This window comes from Diceros bicornis, chromosome 6 (assembly GCF_020826845.1).
Source record: "Diceros bicornis minor isolate mBicDic1 chromosome 6, mDicBic1.mat.cur, whole genome shotgun sequence".
NCBI classification, from domain to species: domain Eukaryota; kingdom Metazoa; phylum Chordata; class Mammalia; order Perissodactyla; family Rhinocerotidae; genus Diceros; species Diceros bicornis.
The window spans coordinates 4390000-4412235 of NC_080745.1; the positions used below are offsets into that span (position 1 = coordinate 4390000).

General features: G+C 47.7%; 1 protein-coding gene and 1 long non-coding RNA gene across 19 annotated transcripts in view; both read right to left on the bottom strand.

The window, feature by feature from the left end:
- Positions 1 to 22236, bottom strand: part of LOC131406910 (uncharacterized) — a 140918-nt gene that overhangs the window by 100610 nt on the left and 18072 nt on the right. The gene's annotated exons all lie outside the window — the stretch shown is intronic.
- The window catches only part of LOC131406901 (ral guanine nucleotide dissociation stimulator-like), a 116647-nt gene that overhangs the window by 2565 nt on the left and 91846 nt on the right, over positions 1 to 22236 (bottom strand). For 2 of the 18 annotated variants that reach the window (XR_009220377.1, XR_009220378.1), the window contains exons 2-4: positions 2819 to 2940; positions 2524 to 2661; positions 1683 to 1781 (exon numbers count right to left, since the gene is read on the bottom strand). Coding sequence is in view for 6 of the 18 variants with exons in the window: in XM_058542760.1 (XP_058398743.1) it covers positions 10200 to 10427; positions 11513 to 11583; positions 13695 to 13797; positions 14169 to 14414 (648 nt within the window). In the remaining 12 variants the exon portion in view is untranslated. Of the gene's footprint in view, positions 1 to 1682; positions 1782 to 2523; positions 2662 to 2818; positions 2941 to 9924; positions 10128 to 10178; positions 10428 to 11512; positions 11584 to 11942; positions 13000 to 13125; positions 13196 to 13694; positions 13798 to 14168; positions 14715 to 15151; positions 15465 to 22236 lie in introns of those variants that run through there. The other 16 variants (XR_009220373.1, XR_009220367.1, XR_009220376.1 and 13 more) reach the window with 16 other exon arrangements.

The window sequence follows — 22236 nt, forward strand, 5'->3', positions numbered from 1 at the left end:
TTAAAAGTCTTACTGAAACTTGTGGAAGAATGGTTAGCAGCTTTCATGATTTATGTCATCTCTAAAAATCTGGGCGTTGATCTACATGAAAAAAGTCCCTGTTTATATTACACATCCCAATAGGTTACATTTCTGATTCCAGAATGTGGGATATTATCAAAACATCTGAAAAACCTGGTCATGGAATCTAGACCCTGTCACTTTGTCAAGAATTTGCCCCTTTATGAATTAATGACACATGAATTCTTTAACATTTTTGTAAAGAATGGAAGAGAAACTCTGTAGTGTCTCTGAATGTGGCAAGATGGGGAATTCTCATTAGACCACATCCTTGGGTTCTTCTCTTGTGTTCAATAGGCCCGGGTGATAGTCTGTGTGGTCAGGTGCAGTGCGACTCCCCCAGGCCCCAGTGTTCCATCCTATTCTGGCCTGTGCCTTCTTCAGGGGGTTCTGATTACACTCGTCCACAAGGGTTGGAAAGAGACATTGTAACATGAGGATATTGATCATCTTATTTTTTTTTAAGTCTTTTTTTTTTTTTTTTAGATTTTATTTATTTATTTTTTCCCCCCAAAGCCCCAGTGGATAGTTGTATGTCATAGCTGCATATCCTTCTAGTTGTTGTACGTGGGACGCGGCCTCAGCATGGCCGGAGAAGCAGCATATTGGTGCGCGCCCAGGATCTGAACCCAGGCCGCCAGCAGCAGAGCGCATGCACTTAACTGCTAAGCCACGGGGCCGGCCCTCATCATCTTTAAACAAGGATTAATGGAGAGGAAAGTCTCAGGGTGTGTGTGCTCCGATGTACTGCTGTTGGGGTGTGGCCGCAGTGAACACTCTGCTCCCAGCAGTCCCCACAATGGCTGTCTCAGACGTTTGATCTCCTGGTGCCACCACAGCAGCTGTTGACAGAGCTGGGAACTCATCGTGGTTCAGTGTCTTCCTTCAGATTTTGTGGCTCTGACCCTCCTCTGCTCGCCCCCTTCCTATTCCTATCTGCTGCGTTGATTGCTTTTAGTTGTTTCCTAGGAGCCACTGTGTGTAACTGGATTTCAGTGTCTTTAGGGACCCACCCTCACTACACGAGTCACTGTACAACAGCCACTTATCCTGGTGTAGCCCATGTTCATCCTCTCTAGTGGAGCTGTGAAGAACCTTGCTTACTCGGAGCTCCTCTCACTCTCATGCTGCTGGGGCTGTTATGAAGCTGAGCATCTCGTCTTTGGTCTCATCAACATTATTCTTTTCATTGATTATTCTGAAGTCGGAGACGGCTTTGTTAATAATATGGACACTGGCTGTCACAGGCACTTTTATGTATCTTCCCCAACAGGTCTGTGAAGTAGGCCTGTCATCCCCATTTTACAGGGGGGGACACTGAGGCTCAGAGAGGTCGAGTAGCTCCCTTCACGCAGTTTCTTGGTACATTTTGAGTCTCCTCCTGGAACTCCACCTCTCAGGTGTGTGCACTTAGCTGGTGTTCCACTTTGTCCCTCTCTACCAGCCTCCCCAAAGGCACATGCTCCATCCTGAGTCCATTGTCTGCTTGATGGCAGTCACCCTGCACAAACAGGCCCTGGGCAGGGAATGGACTAGTGGGGCGTAGTCCTCCAGCTTACCTTGGGCATGTTCTAGGTTTATTGTGAGAGCTGGATCAGTGGAAGATACTGACCGTCACTCACCTGGAAGGTTTGTTACGTAGAAATACTCCACTGACTTTTTGCAGGTGTCATGTCTTCTTTGTCTTCATTGCTCCTCTGGGCTTTCTCCTACAGTCCGTGCTGTGCAGTAACATACAGTACAGAGACTGGTGAACATAATACTGTTGCCCTGCACCAAATGGTTACATCACTCATTTTTCTAATTATGAAAGAAATACATATTGTAAAAAAAGTCAAAGTACACAGATCTATATAAAGTGAAACCCACCCCTTTCATCCCCTTCCCTGAAACTCACTCCCCTACTCAGAAACCACTATTGTTAACAGGGTGGGGTTTATTCTTCTGGAAATTTCCTGTGAATTTATAAATACACATAAAGTATTTTAACATAAATTATATAACTACGTCGTTTTGCAATTTGCTGTTTCCCAAATCATATATCATAGACGTCTCCCCCTATCAGTGCACATCATTCTAACTTACCATTTTAGATGTTTTAGAGGTATTCCAAAGAACAGGAATACCATAATCTGTTTACTTCTTCTTTGATAGAAATGGGATTACATCCAGTTTCACTATTATACATAACGCTGCAGTAAAGATCCTTGTATGGAATTAATTACACTGTTATTCAACTGCTCAATTTGCTTTGTTTCCTTTTAGTCAGAGACTATGACGTAACATTTTCATGGTAATTATAGGGAAATTAATTTTATCATGGAATAAATACATTTATGGGGAAACTGGACTTCAAGGTCATCCATCTCAATATTCTGGAGAAAAATCATGAAACTTAGAAGGTGTGCTCCATCACATTCTAACAAGTCATGTTAACACTTTAAAGTTGAATGTTTGGCTAACCTCTACTGTCTCTCTTCCGAAGATGGATGACTTTTTCTTTTCTTGGAAACTTCTGACTCCAGGGGCTCTCAGTTTGGCTTCAGAGAGGATAAGATATTGGTGTTGTATCTGTTTCTCTTCAGCTGTAGGTTGCATCTTCTAAAGATCATAGAATTGAACATGGTCCAATCGATATATATGATTTGAGTCAAAAATTCAAAGTAATGAACCTAAGAGAGGAATCTATAACTTGGGTTCTTAATAAAAAATTTCCTTTGATATCCCTAAGTTTCTGTGATTACTAGTAAAAACTCACCTATGGGTGAAGAGATGTAGTTCTTCTGGCAATGTCTGGCTTGAACATCCATAGTTAAGGCTGCCACACCCGTAGGTAGATTAGACTTGATCTTTTGATGACCTCTACCCTTGGTGTTTGACCTGGGAAAAATAAGAATTTAAAAAAGCTGCTGTTATTAGCACTCAATGCTAGAAATGCCCATTAAAGAGTGAGTTTGATTTGGTAAACCAAAGGGAGTATAAGCAGAACAAAGTCTTTAAAATCTCTAAAATTTCAAGAAATTCTAATTTTTTAAAATATAACTCTATTTTTGCCACAGTACAAACTGTGTATATATGAATGAAATATCCCTCTGTCCATTTCATAACTTGTTTCCATTGATTTGATGGATTTATCCTCTAATCCGGATTCCAAGTGTGAAAGAACATCTTGGTCCTTCAAAGAAAAGAAGCCATTGAAATTTGATTTTCTTTTAGCTTGGCATCCTACAGGTTTGAAGAATAAATTATCATGTAATGATACAATGATTCTGAAATCTAATTGTTAATTAGAGGGGTGTAAAGGATGATTGAATGGTGTTTCTTCCCCATGGTCAGGGGTATTGTACACATGGACGTGTAAACATGATTTAGGAAGCTGCTTCAACTCCGTGACATCCCTGAGAAGCACAGTGCAGGAGGATCTAGGCACACAGCCATCTGCCTCGATCTCCTGGGTTACATGTAGATCCAGGGGTCTTGAGAGTGGCTTCAGAGCAGCTAACTTTTATCTATTTCTCCCCTTCCTTCTCTCCAGCTTATCTCAAACAGTCTTGACTATTATATTTTAAAGTAAGACCAATTATAGTTATTTACATGAGTTTCTTGTTTATTATTGCAGAGTAATAATCAGGCATACCATTAAAGATCATTTAATTGACCTAATTAAATTTGTTGTACCTTATAATAGATTAGAACACTGTTTAGTTCAGTGTTTGATATTCACCAAATGTGTTAATCTGCTTACAACTGCCATGTGTCTCACTCTTCTTAGATGTGCATCTTTGGCCCATCACAAGATTTTAGTGAATGAAATCATCATAAATTAAGATAATGTACTGTCTTTTGGATGATAAGGAGGCATATGTGTCCATTTTGGAAATATGCCCATCTGTCTTTGCTCCCCATGGGAAGTTTCTGATCACTAGGTCTCCAGGTGGCTTGCACAAGCCCTAGGTCTGTAATAGTTTGGTGCCTCTCCTTCTACTTGGGGTAGAAATAAAAGAGATCAGAGAGACTTATTAAAGTTTTGGTTGCATGAAGTCTTCGATGAAGAATATTCATACATATTGTTCTGGATAGCTCTCTGTTCCTAAGAGTACTAGTTACATTAAGGGCTTGTCAGGAACCGTGAAAGGTATGATATTTTACCTTATCTGCAAGCTAATAAGTCAGCTTACCATGGTCTTATAGATGCTGGCAAAAGAAACTAGACCCATGGGTCAGAGACAAAGGACTTAATGACACAACAATGCTAGTGGCCAGAGTATCAACATTTGCACCAGTTCACTAAATCCCACTTCCTACAGGGTGATACACAGTGGGCCAGGTGACATGCAGAGGGTTGCAAGATCTCAGAGCTTAAGGAACTCAAATCTTTGATAATGGGCAGGAAGTCTGCTGACCTTTGCCCCAGGGAGGGGTGTTATTTCTATTATATTGGGCAGTAAGCAAGCCTGTCCTTTGCTCTAGAGGAGGCCACTATTTCTATCTTCCAAGGCTGACAGCTCTACACACATCCTTGAAAAGATATCCTGGCTTCACTGGCTTTCAAAGATAAGCTTGACTGAGACTCGATCATCATTCAGTTCTTCTGTTTCCTTTATTGAGATTGTGCAAATATGCTCTTTTCTCTGTAAAGTTCACTAACTTTATTCATACATAAGGGATGGTTTTGGTTTTATTTATTAAGTTGAGATTTTCGTATTAGAGCAAATGATGAACTATTATGGGTTGGATCTGAAAGTATGCTTTTCCAGGATAAATGTGAAAGAAGATCAGGGCTCACACAACTCTGCCACAAGGAGCTGATAGCAACTCAAATGATTTTAATTTGAATACTCTTTTGTACAACTTTCTTCCATCTTCCTTCATCCTCTCTGCTTCCTGTAACTCCCATATAGGAGTGGGGCAGTTTCAAGGATTCACTGAACTCCTTTACAATATTCAAATCATTTTGTCTGTTGTGTTTTTTTAATTGAGGTAAAGTTGACATACAACATTATATTAGTTTCAGGGGTACAACTTAATGATTCAATGTTTGAGTATATGTCGAAATGATCAGCACAATAAGCCCAGTTAACATCTGTCCCCATATATAGTTACAAAATTTTCTCATGTGATGAGGACACGGCGTATTTCAAGATGCAGAAGAATCAACGATGATGTCATACTTTTCCATACACAGCTTGATGAATTAGGACATAAGTATACACCCTTGAGACTGTCACCACCATCAAGGCCACAAACATATCCATCACCTCCCAAAGTTTTCTCTCACCTCCTTTATTACTATTATTCTGTGGTAAGATCTCTTAATATCTACTCTATTAGCAAATGTGATGTATGCAATACAGTCTTGTTACCTGTAGGCACTATGTCGTAGCCTACATCTCCAGAACTTATTTATCTTGATAACTAAAACTTTGTATCCTTTGACCATCAGCTCCCAAATTCTCCATCCTCCCAACCCCTGGCAACCACTATTCTAACCTCTGCTTGTATGAGTTTAACTATTTTAGTTTCCACATATAAGTGAGTATTTGCCTTTCTCTGTCTGCCTTATTTCACTTAGCCTAATGTCTTCCAGGTCCATCCATGTTGTCAAAAATGGCAGGAGTTGCTTCTTTTTTCAAGGTTGACTAATATTCCATTTCTTTGTCCTTTCATCCATCAGTGACATTTAGGTTACTTCCGTGTCTTAGCTATTGTAAATTAGCTGCAATGAACATTAGAGTGCAGGTATCTCGCTGAGACCCTGATTTCAATTCCTGTGGGTATATACTAGAAGTGGGATTGTTGGATCATGTGCTAGTTTTCATTTTTGGAGGAATCTCCATACTGTTTTCCATAATGGCTGTACTAGTTTACATTCCCACAAGGGTTTCTTTTCTCCACATCCTCACCAACATTTGCCACCTTTAGTTGTTTTGATAATCTCCATCTTAACAGGTGTGAAGTGATAGCTCATTGTGGTTTTGATTTGCATTCCCTGATTAGTGATGCCAAACACCTTTTCATACACCTATTGGCCACTAGTATGTCTTCATTGGAAAAAGTCTATTCTGGTCCTTTGCCAATTTTTTTTTTTTGCCTTTAATTTTATTTATTTATTTATTTTTCCCCCAAAGCCCCAGTAGATAGTTGTATGTCATAGCTGCACATCCTTCTAGTTGCTGTATGTGGGACGCGGCCTCAGCATGGCCAGAGAAGCGGTGCGTTGGTGCGCGCCCGGCATCCGAACCCGGGCCACCAGTAGCAGAGCGTGCGCACTTAACCGCTAAGCCATGGGGCCAGCCCCCGTGTCCACTTTTTAATTGATTTTTCTTTTTGTTATTGACCCAACACAAAAAAAGAGAACAAAATTTTCAGGCATTATGAGTGCTTCCCAGTTGATGCAGATGGTTTTGTATTTACAGTGGTACCAAAAGATCATGTTTCGTGCTTTTTCTTCAGCTTGTTATAAGACCAGCAGTAGCTGCGGCATGGCAGATAATCGGGATCTTCTGGGTTTGGAGGTTTACAACATAACTAAGTGGTAAGGAATTTTTTATTATTCCAAGGAAATTATTGAGATCATAGTCCATGGAATCCAGGATTGATAGGGGTAGGAGGAAATTAAGGTGAGGATCGGTGATCTGGCATTACTTCTTATCTTGAGGCACAGGTATCCACTGTATGAGTGTTTGAATAAAAGTATTAGATATCAGGAATTTGTGGTAAGTGAATATGTTTTCTGAATTATTTACTTTGAACATAACCATTTGGATTATGTGAACATCTGGGATGTGGGAGTAAGTCGCTAACAAGGGCTGGTTGACAATGTCACTATTGATTTCACTTCTATGAACACCGAGTGGTCAATGGATTAAGCAAATGAGTAGTCAGAAAACACAGAAATGGTGGGATTTGGGATTTAGTAAAAGATTGGGGACCCACTGTCCTGAGATGGAGTGCCAGGACTTGTACAGTTGAGAGTGACAAGGACAAGAAAGGAATAGAAACACACTCAAACAAGGAGGGGGTGTTAACAGGATGGAGGGAGAGAAATGATCTGGAGTAGCCTTGAGTTTTGACCTGGAGCTTTCTGTTCTAGATGCAAATCTGCCTGATGACATCCCAGGACACAGGTCAGATCCCCAGAGGATAGAGGCAGGGTGGAAGTACAAAACAGCCAGGATAATTGTCCTAAAATGGCAGGCATCCTTTGTCATTTGACCCAATATCATGATTTATTTTTGTAGGGTAAGAGGAAAAGAAGGATAGTCATGTCTTCACAGAGGAAGCAGCGTGACTGTGGGAACCAGTCCAAACCAAAGCCTGGTTTAAGCATCTCCATCCCTTTTAGGATGTCCAGTGACATAGTCAAGGGGCCGGTTACTAGAATCCCATCCCATCCTAGCAGTGACGGGTCTCTGGGAGGACACCTTGGACCAGCCCCACCAGGTCTGCTGGCCCGAGAGACCGCGAGGACTCCAGGCCTGCAGCAGTGCAGGACTACTGGTAAGTCCTTTCAATCTTGCCAAAGCGTTGCAAAAACTTGCACCTAGTCACACAGGTGAATCCCTGCCAGGTGTGCTCGCAGGTGGTCTGCACTCCAGGTCCCATGCCCACTCCTGCGGGTCTTCAGATTTGGCAGAGATGATTCCAGGAGCTGATCTGGGCATTCCACAGTTCCACTGCCAACAATTTCTGGTGACTGTGGAAGGTATCAGGAAAGAGGAAAGGGCAGTGAAGAGCACAGGAGAGAGACTGGTGGTAGCACTGATGGCGGACAGACTTGCTAGCGAGGCAGAGAAAACGAGGGGCCAAGAAGGACGTCCTGACAGCAGATGAAATGGAGCAGGCACCTCAGTGAGGTCTCATGGTTGCGTCCCTAATGTTTCCTTGCTTTGAGCTCTTGAAACTTTAAAACATACCAATACGTTTCTTTTATTAAACTCTGCTGTGTGACATAGAAAATATAGACAGCGGTTTCTTTCTGAGGTGAGAGGTTGAGTTTCAGGTGAGGAGAGAAAGATCTTCTTTTTTCATGCTGTTCTCTCATTTTCTTTTACTACGTACATCATTTATTTTTACTTTCAAGTCAGCAGCGAGTTACCAACGTCAAGGGGATGATTCAGTTTTTCCCCTCACAGTCACAGTAAAACGTACTAAAAGTGGATTATTCTTTTTGTGTAATATTCCAATAGATTCCAAAATATTGTTTCAAAAGCCCTTTGATATCTATGTACTCAAATTAGGTATTTACTTCTAGGTCTCCATTTTTATGTTCTTTGTTGCATGCTAATTCAGTGTTGCATCTAAGGAAATACCAGATTTCCCTCAGTTTTTTAGATCCATATGTGTTGGAAATTTGATTCATGAAGATGGACATGGCAGCTGGGGGATCGTGCTATTATCAAAAGAGGCCTTTTCAGCATCAGTAATCTGACAAGAACCCACTGCTTGTTGGGATTTAATTGTCTATTTGAGGGATCAAGCTTTCACTGTTGGCACTTCTCTTTCTCTTTGGAGGGAAAGTACGGCCTTCCCAGTCTTTCCATTGCCAAATCACTTTCCTGGGTGGCTGTGCTGTGTCAGGAAGGGCCTGGGATGCCGGGAACCAGTATTCATCATCCGCTTCTGGCTGTCCTGAGAAGGCTTCCCTGGCAGAGTCCAGCCTGTGTGTCTGGGTGACACTTGCAGCCATCAGAAAGGAGGCGATAACACACAAGTGCCAAGCGATTCATCTGGCCCTCGTCTTACAGGGTGTTCCCAAGGAAAGAGGTTCAAAATGCCACTTGGTAACCCTATGAAAGCTGTTAGTCATGGGTCGGGTTCTTGGTGTGAGCTCAGAGCAGTGTCTATTCACCACCAGATGGGAACATTTCAGTATTTTAATTGGTAAGGCTGTGTTCATGCACGACCATGGATCATCAGTTCCGTGGCATTCCCCGCTGGACCTCCCAACACCCCTGTCATGCCTCATATTTCAAAGCTCCAAACAGGGTTCACACCCCAGCAGCTGGTTGTAATGTAACCACAGCACAAGACTGGGGAAAAAAACACAGCCACCCAGGGGTGACACACTTTAATGACTTGGGCCCAATTATGCCATTTGGACGAGTTCAGAACACCAACACTGAGTGTGTAAACTGGAGGATTGCCCAAGACCTTGGACCTCAGAAGGACACGAGCTCAGAATTCACCTTGGACAGCAAGGGACATTGTGGGGTCAATTACTGGCCAGGATTATGGTCCCTTATCCTGGCAAAGCAGAGCTCATTCGGGATCCATCAGGCCAAGCCAGGGAGGAGGCTGGGGGCCTTCTAGGGAAATTCTGTCCTAAAGGGAATGGCATAAGGAAGGCAGGGGTGCTGAAAATCCTAGTTCACAGGGATCAGTCATGTTTATGTAACAAGGCCCAGCAGTAGCCTTAAAAGCTGCATCAGAAATCGTTCCTCCTGGATACAAATCAAGCAGGAAAAGGAATTCAGAGGCCTGTACAAGGATCCCAGCAGAATTCAAATCTAGGTCAGGGGTGAACATGGAGCCCCTAGAGGGGTCTCAGGAGGGAAAGTCCTGCCTGCCTTTAGTCCATTTTCAAATGATCTTCCTCGGGCCTTGTCCTCTCCACATGCACGTTTTGATCTTTTTACATTGGTTTCCCCACTTAGAGCTGATGCAATTCCAGAGATTCAACTGGAAAACTAAAAGCTCCTAAAATTTGGTCAAAAGAAACCTCAGCAGCTGGAGTCTGGGTGTCCCAGAGGTTGCCATGCCATAAGGCCTGGGGCTGACCAGGGGGCCACGGAGACAGGCTCTCTGGACTGGCCAACAGGGAGAATCCACCCCTGCCCTCACCCAACTCCTGCCCGGCCTCACTCATTCTCGTTGAGCAGCTCCATGTCCTGGAACCAGGCCCCAAATCACTCCTTGGGGTCTTTTTATAATTCTTTGCAGCGACCTGGAGCAGCAGGCTCTCCCTCATGACTCGGTGTTCTTGGGACCAGAGGGAAGGAGAGGATGCAGACAGGGCCTGGTTGGGGGATGTTGCAGGGGCCTTGTGGGGGGTGAGGAGTGGGGCAGGGGACCAGTCCTGGGAACGCTCCTTCCCTCCAGTTCCATCCAGGCTCTACCTGTTCTCAGAATGGGAATAATCAGCCCCTCCTCCAAGAAGTTTTCCTTGATGCCATCCTCCATTCAACCCACGCGCCAACTGGATGGGTCTCGACTTCTACCAAAATCTTCCACTCAATGTAAGATACAAGGGGTGGAGCCAGAAACTGTTCTCCCCAGAGGGTCTCTGATTTCCACCTCCTTCCCCTCCCCTGCAAGGAGTGCCACAGCTGCTCCTCAGTCCTCTTCTCAAGGTTGATCTCATTCCCCTGGAAGGCAGACAGCCAGAGTCCATCAGACAGAGCCCCCTAGCCTGACTAGCCCCCTATGCCCTGCCCTTCTCATGTGGCACTACTGCCAGGTCCCCAGAGGGGGCGGGGCATGCAGAGAAAACAGGACTTGGACCTAGGATGGGCTCTGGGCTCCAGACTAGTAGGACATGGGGGGAGGCTGAGGGACCTGGCAGCACAACCCTCTCTGATGACAGACTTGGAGGCTGAGGCCTCAGGCAGAGGGGACTGCTCAGCCACTTATGTGCTGCCTGACTTGGGGGGGGGGGCGACTGCTCTCTCCCTCCACGGGCAGCATGGGAGGGACAGGCAGAGTCCAGCTCAGATAAAACCTCACGCAGCTGTGCCATCAGGCAGCTCTGAGCTTCCCCAGCCTGAGGAACGAGAATGGATGTCTCAGGCGGAGCCTCTGTTCACTCATCCCTAAGATGGGCCTGATGCCCCAGCTCCCAGGGGCGGCTGTGAGGCTCTCACGAGAGGAGATGTGCCAAGTGCTGAGAGCTCAGAGCTCAGTGCGGGGGCTCACGCATCCCCAGGCTCAGGATCCTGGTCCTTCCTGCTTGGTCCTCAGATTTATCCACTTCGAGATAATCACCCATGTCCAGGTGCAGCATCAGCAGTTCACCGAGGAAAGTGCCAAGATAGGGGACAACACCCTGTGACATCGGGGTGCGGGTGGGATGAGCCCTTGCTCTCAAGTCGGACCCCTGCAGACCCTCCCCTGAAAAGTCCTCACCCTCAGCCTCCTGGCCCACCCCAGGGTTCCCATGGGGAGCAGCCTAGGACCCTTAGCAGCCTCCCCTCAATTCTTCCTCCCTTCACACCCCAAGAACACCACACTCCTCCTCCTCACCTCCCAGGGCCGGCTTCTGGCAAATCACAGGGTATGTGGTCCCTGGCCCTCACCACAACAAATCCATCCTACACCAGCTCTTCCAGGCCCCCCTCCTGGTCACTTCTACTGGGGGATTCAGACACTGTGGCACCAGGAGGAAGGGACCTCCTCTCTTGATTTGAGGCCTCCGGCTGGGAGGGCAGAGCCCCTCCTCCACAGGCACACTCACCTGCTGCTGCTGCTGCTTCTCCTGCACTCTCTGGGGGTTGCCCTCCGGGGGGCAAACGTGGAGGGCCCCTCCTGCCAGAGTCGAGGACAGTGTCAGCGAGACCATACTCCCCTCACCCCATTTCTCTTGAGCACCACTGGCCTCTGACCCTGAACATCTGACTCGAGTGAACTGGCACCAATGCCACTCCACCCTGCAAGGTCTTGTGATTCCAGAACAAGCCCAGCTCCAACTCTCACTCTGGGTGTGAGCTCGGGCTTTTGGCCTGGCCTCCCCGAGCCTGTTTCCTCATCTGGAAAGTGTGAGAACTCCAGCTACCTCACAGGTTCTCCTGAGGACTCACTGTCGCATGACTGTCATCATTGTTCTGGCCCTCACCCCTCCAGGTGGAGCAGGCAGAAAGCTCTCACATTCCTTTCCTCCCTCTTACCTCATTACCACCCTGTGAGGCCTGCACCACACAATCACCACACAATCACCATACCTCCATTTCCCTGATGGGGAGACAGAGGACCAAACAGGGGCAGTGAGTTGCTGAGGGGCCAACAGAGGAGAGGCCGCTTGCCCCTCTCAGCCAGAGGCCCTGTTCCAACATCCTTGCCTAACCCCCAGCCCCACCACTGACAACAGTCTTGTCCCCTGAGCTCTCAAAGCTTGGCCCTGGGCCGAGCCGTGGATCGAGAGGATGGGGTGTCTTGGGAGTCTGGTTGTTGAGTGGCTCCTGCCTGCCCCAGTCCCCTGGAGTGTCTCTCCCCCATGCCGGACAGAGGCAATGCCAAACCCTTCTCCTCCCCAAAGAACAACTCAGGATATTCGCCTGCACTGAACTCTTTCTTTATCCACTCAGGAACTGGACCCACAAGGTGCCACCTCTGATCAACAGGGAAGGGGGTGACAGGATGCTTTGCTTCCCCGTTTACATGAAGCTCTTAACGTCCTTTCAGCAGGATCCACTAAGAATCCATCAGTTGCCTAGACGCTACTCATAAGCCACCTGGGGCCTATATCATTGCCAACCAGGCACTCAGGTGAGACTCCTGTGGTTGACTCAAGTGACTGCTCTAGGGGTCCAGTGGGGAGTCCCACAATGCACACACATCTGTCTCTGGTCAGTTGTTCAGATCCAAGGATGAGCAGCCTGTTTGTCCACCTGTGCCAGGGGAATCCCCTGTTGTGCCCGTCCCTGGGGTAGGCAGTGTGCCCTCCCCTTGGAGACATGGTGAAGATAGAAGGAGCAGCAGGGGCCTGGCTTCCTGAGGACAGGTTTAGGCTGAGGGATAAACCCACCCAACCACCCAACAGCCTGGAAGAAGCTACATCCAGCAGGATGGACGTGAGTGGAAGCCAGAGACCTGCTGATGGCGCCAGCTCGGCAACTCGTCCTGGAACAGCCCAGCCAACACCACTGTGTCCCATGACCAAGGCCTCCTGCCCAAAAATGGCACCCCACCTGCCCATGGGCAGAACAGATCCCTCTGCTTGTTAACCTGGACAAGATAGACAGGAATGTTTCAGAGAAAGTTCAAGTGAGAAATTATCAAAACCACAGCTTGCTCAGTCCCCCTCCCCCCCTGGCCCCTGCTTTCTTTCCAGACCCCCAGTCTCCACTCTACCTTGGTCATCAGTTCTCTGTTCAAGGACTCGTCTTGGCTATAGCTCTCTTTAAATTTTTCAGAGCTCTCCCTGAGAGGAAGGGAAAGAGGGAAGGATAAATTTAGGGATAATGTGAGGGGTCTAAGTGCATATCCTTTTCTTTGACAACCTGAGAGATTCAAACTGCCTGGAGGAGTGCTCTCACTGGGCTCCTCTGAGCGCTAAGGTCTCGTGGGACTGGGAGGGGGCTCTCCTGTTGGTCACTGGGGTCTCCATTCGCCTGCTATACAAAGCAGCTCTCTTTTGACCACTTTGAGTTTCAACTGGGCATAGAGTTCTGTTGCTATAAACACTTGAAAATCTCCAATGTGGCTCAACCCAGTACCTGGCATTTAGGGAAACCGAGTCCTGAAGCAGAATTGGTGCACTAAGGACACCGGGAGACTTAGAGACCCACCACTGAGGCCCAGGCCCTGTCCCCATCATTTGCTGCCTCCCAGGAGTTCCCAGCTGACTGAGGGGCCAATGGCAGACATTCAGGAGATCCCCCATCCACCCTGGTTCTCCTATGGAGAGGGGCACTACCCACCAGGAAACTTCCTCCATGTGTTCTTCAGGTGGCATATGGATGTTTTCTGCAGAGAAGAGATGACAGTGCGGGGCGAGGAGAAGTTCTTCAGGATCTCGCACTCCTGGGGAAGGGAAGAGAATAAGCTGTGAGGTGGGGCACTGGAGCCCTGCTTGCTCTAGCTTCAGTCCCCTTCTATTTAAATCTCCCCTCCTGGATTAGACAGATGTACAGGGAGCCCCAGAAGGGCACATTTAGGACCCAAAGAGTAACACTCACAAGGAGGAGGATTTTAGCTCAACCCAAGGAGGGAGCCAGGTAGGAAGTGAGCATCCCCACACTGGGACCTGGAGTCAAGGTCAACGTGCTCCTGGCAGGAAGGATCTAGGGACTTGCAGGGGCTTAGACCACACACTGCAATCCTGGGAGCTGATAAAGATGGAGGCAGTTCCTAAGGCTCCAGAGAGGGGCTCCACTGGGCCTCCCACAGCACACCTGGGCCACCTGGATCCAGCGCTCCACCACCCTCACCCTGTCCTGGGCCATCATGCTCGGGACCCCAAGGCAGGTGGTGATGACGAGGTTGGCCACCCTTCTGAAGTGGTCGATATTGGCCTGGACGGTGTGTGCCAGGTGCTCATTGCCGGGCTTGTTCCTCTTGCCCCAGGTGGAGCCCAGACACTGAGAGGGCACCACCTTCTGGAAAGGCTCCTGGGGAACAGGGGGAGTGTCACCCAGCATTGCCACACCCTAGCTCTGTGTCCACAGCCCACAAAGTCCCACACAGGGGTCACAATTTAGAGCTGGAGCTCAGGAAGCTCATGATGTGGCCTGAGCCTTGTTAGAGTCCCCGGCTTTTCTTCTCTGTCACTGCAGGCACCCAGCAGAGGATGACCCAGGACCCAATACTGGCAGGGAAGGGAGAGGGGCATTTGCATCCAGCCCGTCCTGGCTAACTCCAAGCTCCAGATGGTGGCTCAGCTTGGCTCATCCCAAGGGAGCATCTTCCAACAACCTGAACCCCCTCTGGTCCCACTCCCCATTCTGATGCACATTCCCCTGCGGTAGCTACAACCACGGGCTTTGTCTGTCTCCCTCATAGTGAAGTACACATCAGGTGTCTAATAAGTCCTGAGGCTGTTGGGCCTCCTGAGCAGAAGGTTGGGCCACCAGGGACCTGGCTGCACACAGTGAGTTCCCCTCCCCCACTGATGGGCCAGGCCCTGCTCACCCTTCCGTCTCTTCTACCTCATGGAGCCGGCACAGCCACTCTGTGCAGCAGGTCCTGTTAGTGTCCACCTCTACGGTCTGTAGGTGGACAGCAAATGTTTGGGGGTTCAGAAAGTTGCCCAGGTCGTATGGTTGGTAAGGGGTGGAGCCAGGATTCGGGCCCAGATCATAGGAGACTGGATGAGGTCTGGGGCAATGATGGCAGAGGGAAGGCCTACCCCACCCGCCCTGAAAGCCCAGCTGCTCACCGCATCCATCACGGTCAACTGCTCCACCACCAGCTTAGGAGGGAAGGCCGTAGGTTGGGCTTCTTCTCATGCTTCTTAGCCACAGGTGGAGATGGACTTCCCACTAGAAATGATGGTCCAGGTGACTCCAGCTCAGCAGCTCCCACTCCTGCTGCAGCCGATGTCGGCCCTTGCTCCAGCTCCAACACTGCTGGTCGAGGGGACACTGGCTCCAGTGCTAGAGAGGGTGGTGTCAAGGAAGCTGGAGCCAGCTCTACCTCCACCACTGCCCACTGCTCTGCTTCTGCTGCTGGCTGGAGCTCTGCAACTGGCGCTGGAGCGGGATAAAGAGAAAGGTTCACTCACATAGCTGACTTTCCATGTGTCCTTCTAAATACAGGAAAGATCCCACTTCCTTTCCAGGAATAGCCAGCCTGCAGTCCCCCTTACCCTCTGGCTCTGCCTCATTGGCCTCCAGAAGCTCACACCAGTCAAAGGAAAGAGGGTCACAGCAGCTCAGCTCTGAACCAGGCAAGGTTACCTGCATGTACATCCCCTTTAGCTTGAAAAAGAGACAGCCCCTGACTGGTCCCACCCTAGTTCTGGTCCAACCCCATCATCTCAAGGTCCTGAGTGTGGAGGCCCTCTGCTCCTGCTCTCATCTCAGAGCAGCACTGGATGGTGTGGGTGGCCTCATGCACCTGCCCCTTGTCTAGTGAGTTGGTGGAGTTGAAACCATTGGGCAGCTACTCGATGACCTCCTGAGTGGAGTTCTGCAAAGACTGCCTGGGAGCTGGGCCAGAGGGAATCAGGGGCTGCCTGCACACTGCCACTGTGGTCAACCCCCAAGAGAAAGTCTGCTCCTCAGTTCAGGCACAGAGGGCATCCTGGCAAAGAACTCTGGTCAGGAAGGGAAGGAGATGAAACCTCTAGGGCTCAATAACATACGAGTTGAGCAGCTCACCTTCTCATGCTGCCAGCCATGACCTGGGTACGAACGTCACAGACCCACAGGCTTCCGACACCTAACAACCAGCTCCTGCCCAGGAATGGCCTGCCCCACATACCCTGCCTTCCCCACACCACACAGACACACAAACACACACAAACACACGATGAGGGGCCTGGATTTTGGGGTTGATCAGGTGGGATCACCGTTGTGTCCTGATCTGCACTAACCTTTCCTGGGCTGCCCATGTTACCCTTCACTGCCTCCTGTCAGACACCCAGAGGTGTCAGGGATGAGGGCTGAGCCAATGTAGGCAACAATCAAAAAGATTCTATTTCTGGGCTTTTTTGAGCCCAGATCCTGCAAAGTTGGGATACAACAACAAAACATTTCTGCCTCTTGACTGTCTCCCGTCAAGTGAGCTGGATGGGGGACTGTGGGTGCCTTGTTACCAGAGTTCAAAGATCTGTTGAGGCCTAGGACCAAGGAGATGGGGTCATTTTTCAAGATTCCTAGACCTGGACCCCTTACCTCAATCAGATTTCTCCAGAGCTGCCCCCTGAGCCCGGGCTGCTCACCCTCTTCTCTCATGTCACTTCCTGAACTGTACACAAGGAGCCTACACAGCCCTAGCCCCAGTTCCCTAGAAACCTAACTCAGGTCCTTGCTTTGAGGAGACAGAGATGAATGCAGATTTCCTTTAACTTACCACTTCTTCATCCTGGGATAGTCCCTGTGCCTCTCAGGTCCTCCCCAGTCTCCAAACCTACACCAGGGGGATCAGGCTAGAATCTACTTCCTAGGGACCTCAGCTGGTGTATATGAGATAATATCTATTATCCCTGTGGGCTGGTGTCACATGTACCTAAGGCACAAAATTAGAGATGGAAGAATAACAAGAAGGGGTGACAGGTAGCACAGACCACCACTCAAAACAGGCCTGTGTTCTAGCAATTTTATATTGGAACAGTCACTTCCAACTTGGCCTCATTTTCAGGTCAGCATCATGAGGGGGTTGAAACTAATGGAAATTTAGATACTGCCACCCTGTGGCATTAAACCATTCAATTGTTTCCTGTTTTATGGAGAATGAGACCCAAGTGCCTCATCTTGGCCTATGAGGTGGGCAGCCTCCACAGTGGTACCCAGTAAGCCCCACCCATGGTATAGCCATCCCCGTGGAACCACTAAGTAGTTAGTAACTGGCTTCTGAACATAATAACAGCCAAAGTGATCTGATGTCTTGTCTAAATTTTAACAACACAAGTCTCTCACTTCCTCTTACTCCGTCTTTCATGCTCCATCTCTCTCTCTCTCTCTCTGTCGAATCCCTGTAGCTGAGGAATCAAATACCAGTGTTTTGGGACTGCCCAATGTGGAGGCCTATAGAGGAGAGAAGCACGGGAGTGCCCAGGCCAACAGACAGAAAGAAACTTAGACTCTCAGTCCAAACTGAACCCTGAAGGCTGAGAGTGACCTTTGGGGCTAGTCCTCCCCCAGTTGAGCCTCAGTTGAGGCCACAGCACCAACCTGTTCAACTCACTGAGGCAGAGGCACCAAGCTGAAACGTGCCTGATTGCTGATCCACACAAATTGTGAGATAGTCAACATTTGTAGTTTTGAAATGCAAGGTTAGGGGCAATGAAGTTAGAGAGGGAAAGGTAACTGGCACAGCCTACCAGGCCCTGGCCCTACCTTCCACCCCAGCTCCTGTTCTCTCCTCCCAGCCTCCCTCCAGCTGCACTGGCCACATTTCTAACCTCCTCTGGCCAAACTCACTTCTACCTGTGAGACTCAGGACCAGTGGTGTCATCCCCGTGACACACTGCTCCCAGACCCCTGAAGGGCTGGCCCCCTCTTGTCATTCTGGTCCCAGAAAACGTCACCCCAGTGAGGCCTTTCAGACCCTCCTACCCAGTGATGCCCAGCCCTCCCTCACGGCCCCCTGCTGTGTTTCTCTACAGCACTTGCTCTTTTCTTGCTCCTGTTTTTGCTTTTGTCCATTTCCCCTCTAGGCTGTGAGCTCCTGGCAGGCAGGGACCACTTGGTCATTTTCATCCTGCACTTTGGCCCACCAGGGCACCTGGCACAGGGTGAGTGCTGAGTGCACAGCTGCTGAATGAGTACATGGGAAGATCTTGCACCCCGCCCCCTGCTTCTGACCAACTGTGATTGTGGAGATGAACACTAGAAATAGGAGGTACAAGTTGTTTCTGAGGCAGAGGGACAGCCAGAAAGACCTCTGCTTGACTCTTCTCTGCTCCAGGAGGTCAAGAAAAGTTCAGTGGACACCGTGTAAGTTCCAGGTTTACAGGAGAAGGAAAGGCCTTGATGTATATGTATATTATGTAATGGTTACCAAAATAAGTTTAGTTAACATCAATCACCAAGCAAACATAAAAGATTTTTTCCTGGTGATGAGAAGTTTTAGGATCTACTTTCTTAGCAACTTTCAAATGTACCACACAGCAATGTTAACTCGCATAGTGCTGTATATCAAGTATATCTCAATACAACTGAAAAAAATAAAAACAAAATCTAACTTGCCACCACTGACACAAGAGGCTTCCCGCCCCCTGGTGGCCAGCACTAGCACTGCAGCCCTCACCAAAACTCCACCAAACAGAAAGGAATCATTCTTCAGATGTCCTCAAGGCAGAGGCTCTCCAGGGTCCCAGAGGTAAAGGAGCAGGACCTGTCGGCTTCGAGAGAGTGGGGTGAATCTTGGGAGCCTACATATCCCCCCATCTTGCTGTCCCCCACCAGGTGTCTTCTTCATTCCTGAGGCATCCAACCTCAACCAGGACAATGACTCCCCCCTGCCTCCAGATGAGGACCCCGAGGATCCAACAAGAACTGGTTTTCTCCCTCATCTCTAGACTTGGGGTCCAGTGCTCTGGCATCTTCTTCCTTATCCCCAGTTCTCATCCACCCATGCCCCCATGTCTCCTCAGTTCTAAATGATCTCAAGTGGGTGGAAAGCATCTTCTCAACATTTCAGAGCACAGTAGGTCATCAACAGAGAACCTAGTCCAACAGACACATTGCAAGTGCATGGAACACTTGGAGTCACCTGCTGGATGCACTCCATTTTATACAGGAGGACCCTCACTGAGGTATTCTCTCCTGTTCCCAATGCCTACACAAGGGGAGGATGGACTCATCACAGTTCTGGGTGCCCACAGAGGTGGACTGCAGGATCCCAGTCCTGTGCTCGCCAGGCTGGGCCAAGGATGGGTCTGGAACAGACAGATAGGCAGAAACCTAGGAACCTTAGGGATTCCTCTGCCCATCTCTGGGCATGTATCTAGGAGAACGAATGCCATGGTCCCCTGGGAGAGCTGCCTCCCATCTCTCTCCCTCCTGCCTCTTGTCACTTCCTCTGGGTCAGCTCTTTCTTGACTGCACTTCCATGGCCCCCACATGAGAATTCAGTGTGAGTGGGGGTGCCTATGCACATGCTATGATGAGGAGAGGAAAATGACCTCATATGGAGAGGGGTGGGCAGCAATCCTCTAAGATCTTAATGCCTCTCATTGCCAAAGGAGACCTGAGGGAAGGGGCGGAGCCTTGGCCAAGGAAGCTGGAGCTCTGTCTAGTCTTTGGGACCCGGACTACCTCCTGTGGTCTGGGCCAGTACTTGCCTCTTTCTGGGCTAGTTTCCCAACTGCACAGTGAGGGGTAAGATGTGCAACAGCACAAGCGTGTGCTCAGCCAGGACAAGTCATCAGGCCCCATAGATACATTAAGTATGTTTTAAGTGTATTGAAGACATTAATATTGCTGTGCAATCATCACCACGATCCATCTTTAGAAGTCTTTTCATCCTACAAAACTGAAACTCTATACCCATTCATGAATAACCCCCCATTTCTCCTCCTCCCAGCCCCTGGCAAACACCATTCTACTTTCTGTCTCTCTGAATCTAGCGATTTCAGCAACCTCATAGAAGGGAAATCACACAAGGTTGTATTTTTGTGACTGGCTTATTTCATTTAGAGTAATATCCTGATGGTTCATCCACGGTGTGCCATATCTTAGACTTTCCTTCCTTTGTTAAGGATGAATAATATGCCATTTTATGTATATACCACATTTTGCATATCCATACATCCCTGGACAGATAGCCTAGCCGGGCCCAAAACCAAGCCCAAAATAAAATGGGGCCCCAACCAGACTTTTATCAACGGTCCCCTGGAGACTACTTTCTTAAGCCACGTTCCACATATTTACTAAGGATCTAGTTTTGGGCCATGAGTTCTTTTTCAGAAACTCCATTTTTCCTCCTTGGGCAAGTTTCAACTGGTTTGAACCAGTGAGACCACAAGACGGCTGGCAAGACTTAAACCATCACTGCTGTTTGAGTCAAGTGACTGGAGGATGACGTAGGGGACCAAGAACTCAGCTGCCAATCATGTTAAGGACACTGCCTTTTGAACGTGGGATGTATGACAGAACATGAAAATCTACTTGCGCAAAATGCGTAGGACTGCCCCCAACCTCCCGCACCCACTCCTTTGCCCTTAAAAAGCCCTTTCAACGGCCCATTGGGGAGAAGGATTTAACCTTTGGCTCCTGTCTCCCTGCTGGCCAACCTCGTAATAAAGCTTTTTCCCTTCTACAAGAGTGGTATCTCATGGTTGGCTTAAGGGGTGCATTGGGCAGTGAGCCCTTCCTCGGTTATGATACTTGGGTGGCTTCTATGTTTTACCTATTATGAATACTGATGCTATGAATATGGCTGTTGAAATATGTTTTGAAGAATATGCTTTCAACTCTTTGGGGGCGTATATACCCAGAATTGAAATTGCTGGGTCCTATATAATTATATTTTTAATTTTTTTTAGGAATTGCTATACTGATTTCTACAGTAACTATATATTTTATCTTCCCAAGACAGTGCACAAGGGTTCCAACTTCTCCACATCTTGACCAACACTGGTTCTATTCTTTTTCTTCTTCTTCTTTTTTTTTTTTTTTTGGATGCCAACTTTTTTTTTTTTTTTGATCGATGAATGTGAGGTGGTCTCTCACTGTGTTTCTGATTTGCATTTCCCTAATGATTACTGATGATGAGCATCTTTTCATATGCTTATTGGTTATTTGCAGATCTTCTTTGAGCAAATGTCTACTCATGTGCTTTGTTCAAATTTGATTTGGGTTGTTTGATTTTTGTTGTTGAGTTTAGGAGTTCTCTATCTATTCTGGATATTAAGCCCTTGTCAGACACATGGTTTGCAAATATGGTCGCCCATCCTGTGAGTTGTGCTTTTACTGTTGATAATGTCTTTTGAGATACAAAACTTTTTAATATCCATGAAGTCCAGCATGTGTATTTTCTTATTTTATTGGCTGCTCCTTGGGGGTCATATCCTCGAAATCATTACCAAATCCTATCTTGTAAAGTTTTGTCTTATGTTTTCTTCTAAGAGTATTATAGTTTTAGCTCTTACATTTAGGTCTTTGATCTATTGGGAATTAAGCTTTGTATATGGTGTTAGGTAAGGGTCCAAGTTGATTCTTTTGCATGTAGATATCCACATTTTCCAGCACAACATGTTGAAAGGGCTTTTCCTCTTTGAATAATCTTGGCACCCTTGTCAAACATCATTTGATCACATGGGTGAGGGTTAATTTCTGGGCTCTCAATTCTGTTTCCATTGGTCAATATGTCTGTCTTTATGCTATGACAATGCAGTTTTGATACTGTAGATTTGTAGTAAGTTTTCAATCAGGAAGAATCAGTCCTCCAACTTAGTACCTTCTTTCAAGATTATTTTTGGTATCTGGGCTTACTTGAGATTCCATAAGAATTTTGGGATGGGTTTTTTTCTATTTCAGCACAAAACGTCCTTGGGATTTTGGTAAGGACTGCACTGGATTTGTTGATCTCTTTGGATAATGTTGACATCGTCACAATAAGGAGTCTTCCAATCCATGGTGATGGGATGTCTTTCATTTCTAGTAGTGCCGGGTGGTTGTTCAGGTTGAGGGGGCGGCACTCCTAGAGGCAGTCGTGCAGAAACCCACAATTCCTCCTCACTGTGCCTTCACCATTTCCTTAGAACTCATCAACCATCAACAGAAGAGAAAATGCATGTAAAATGCATGTGGGAAATTTGCAAGGACTGGGTGTGCCAGTCGGTGCGCACCCAGG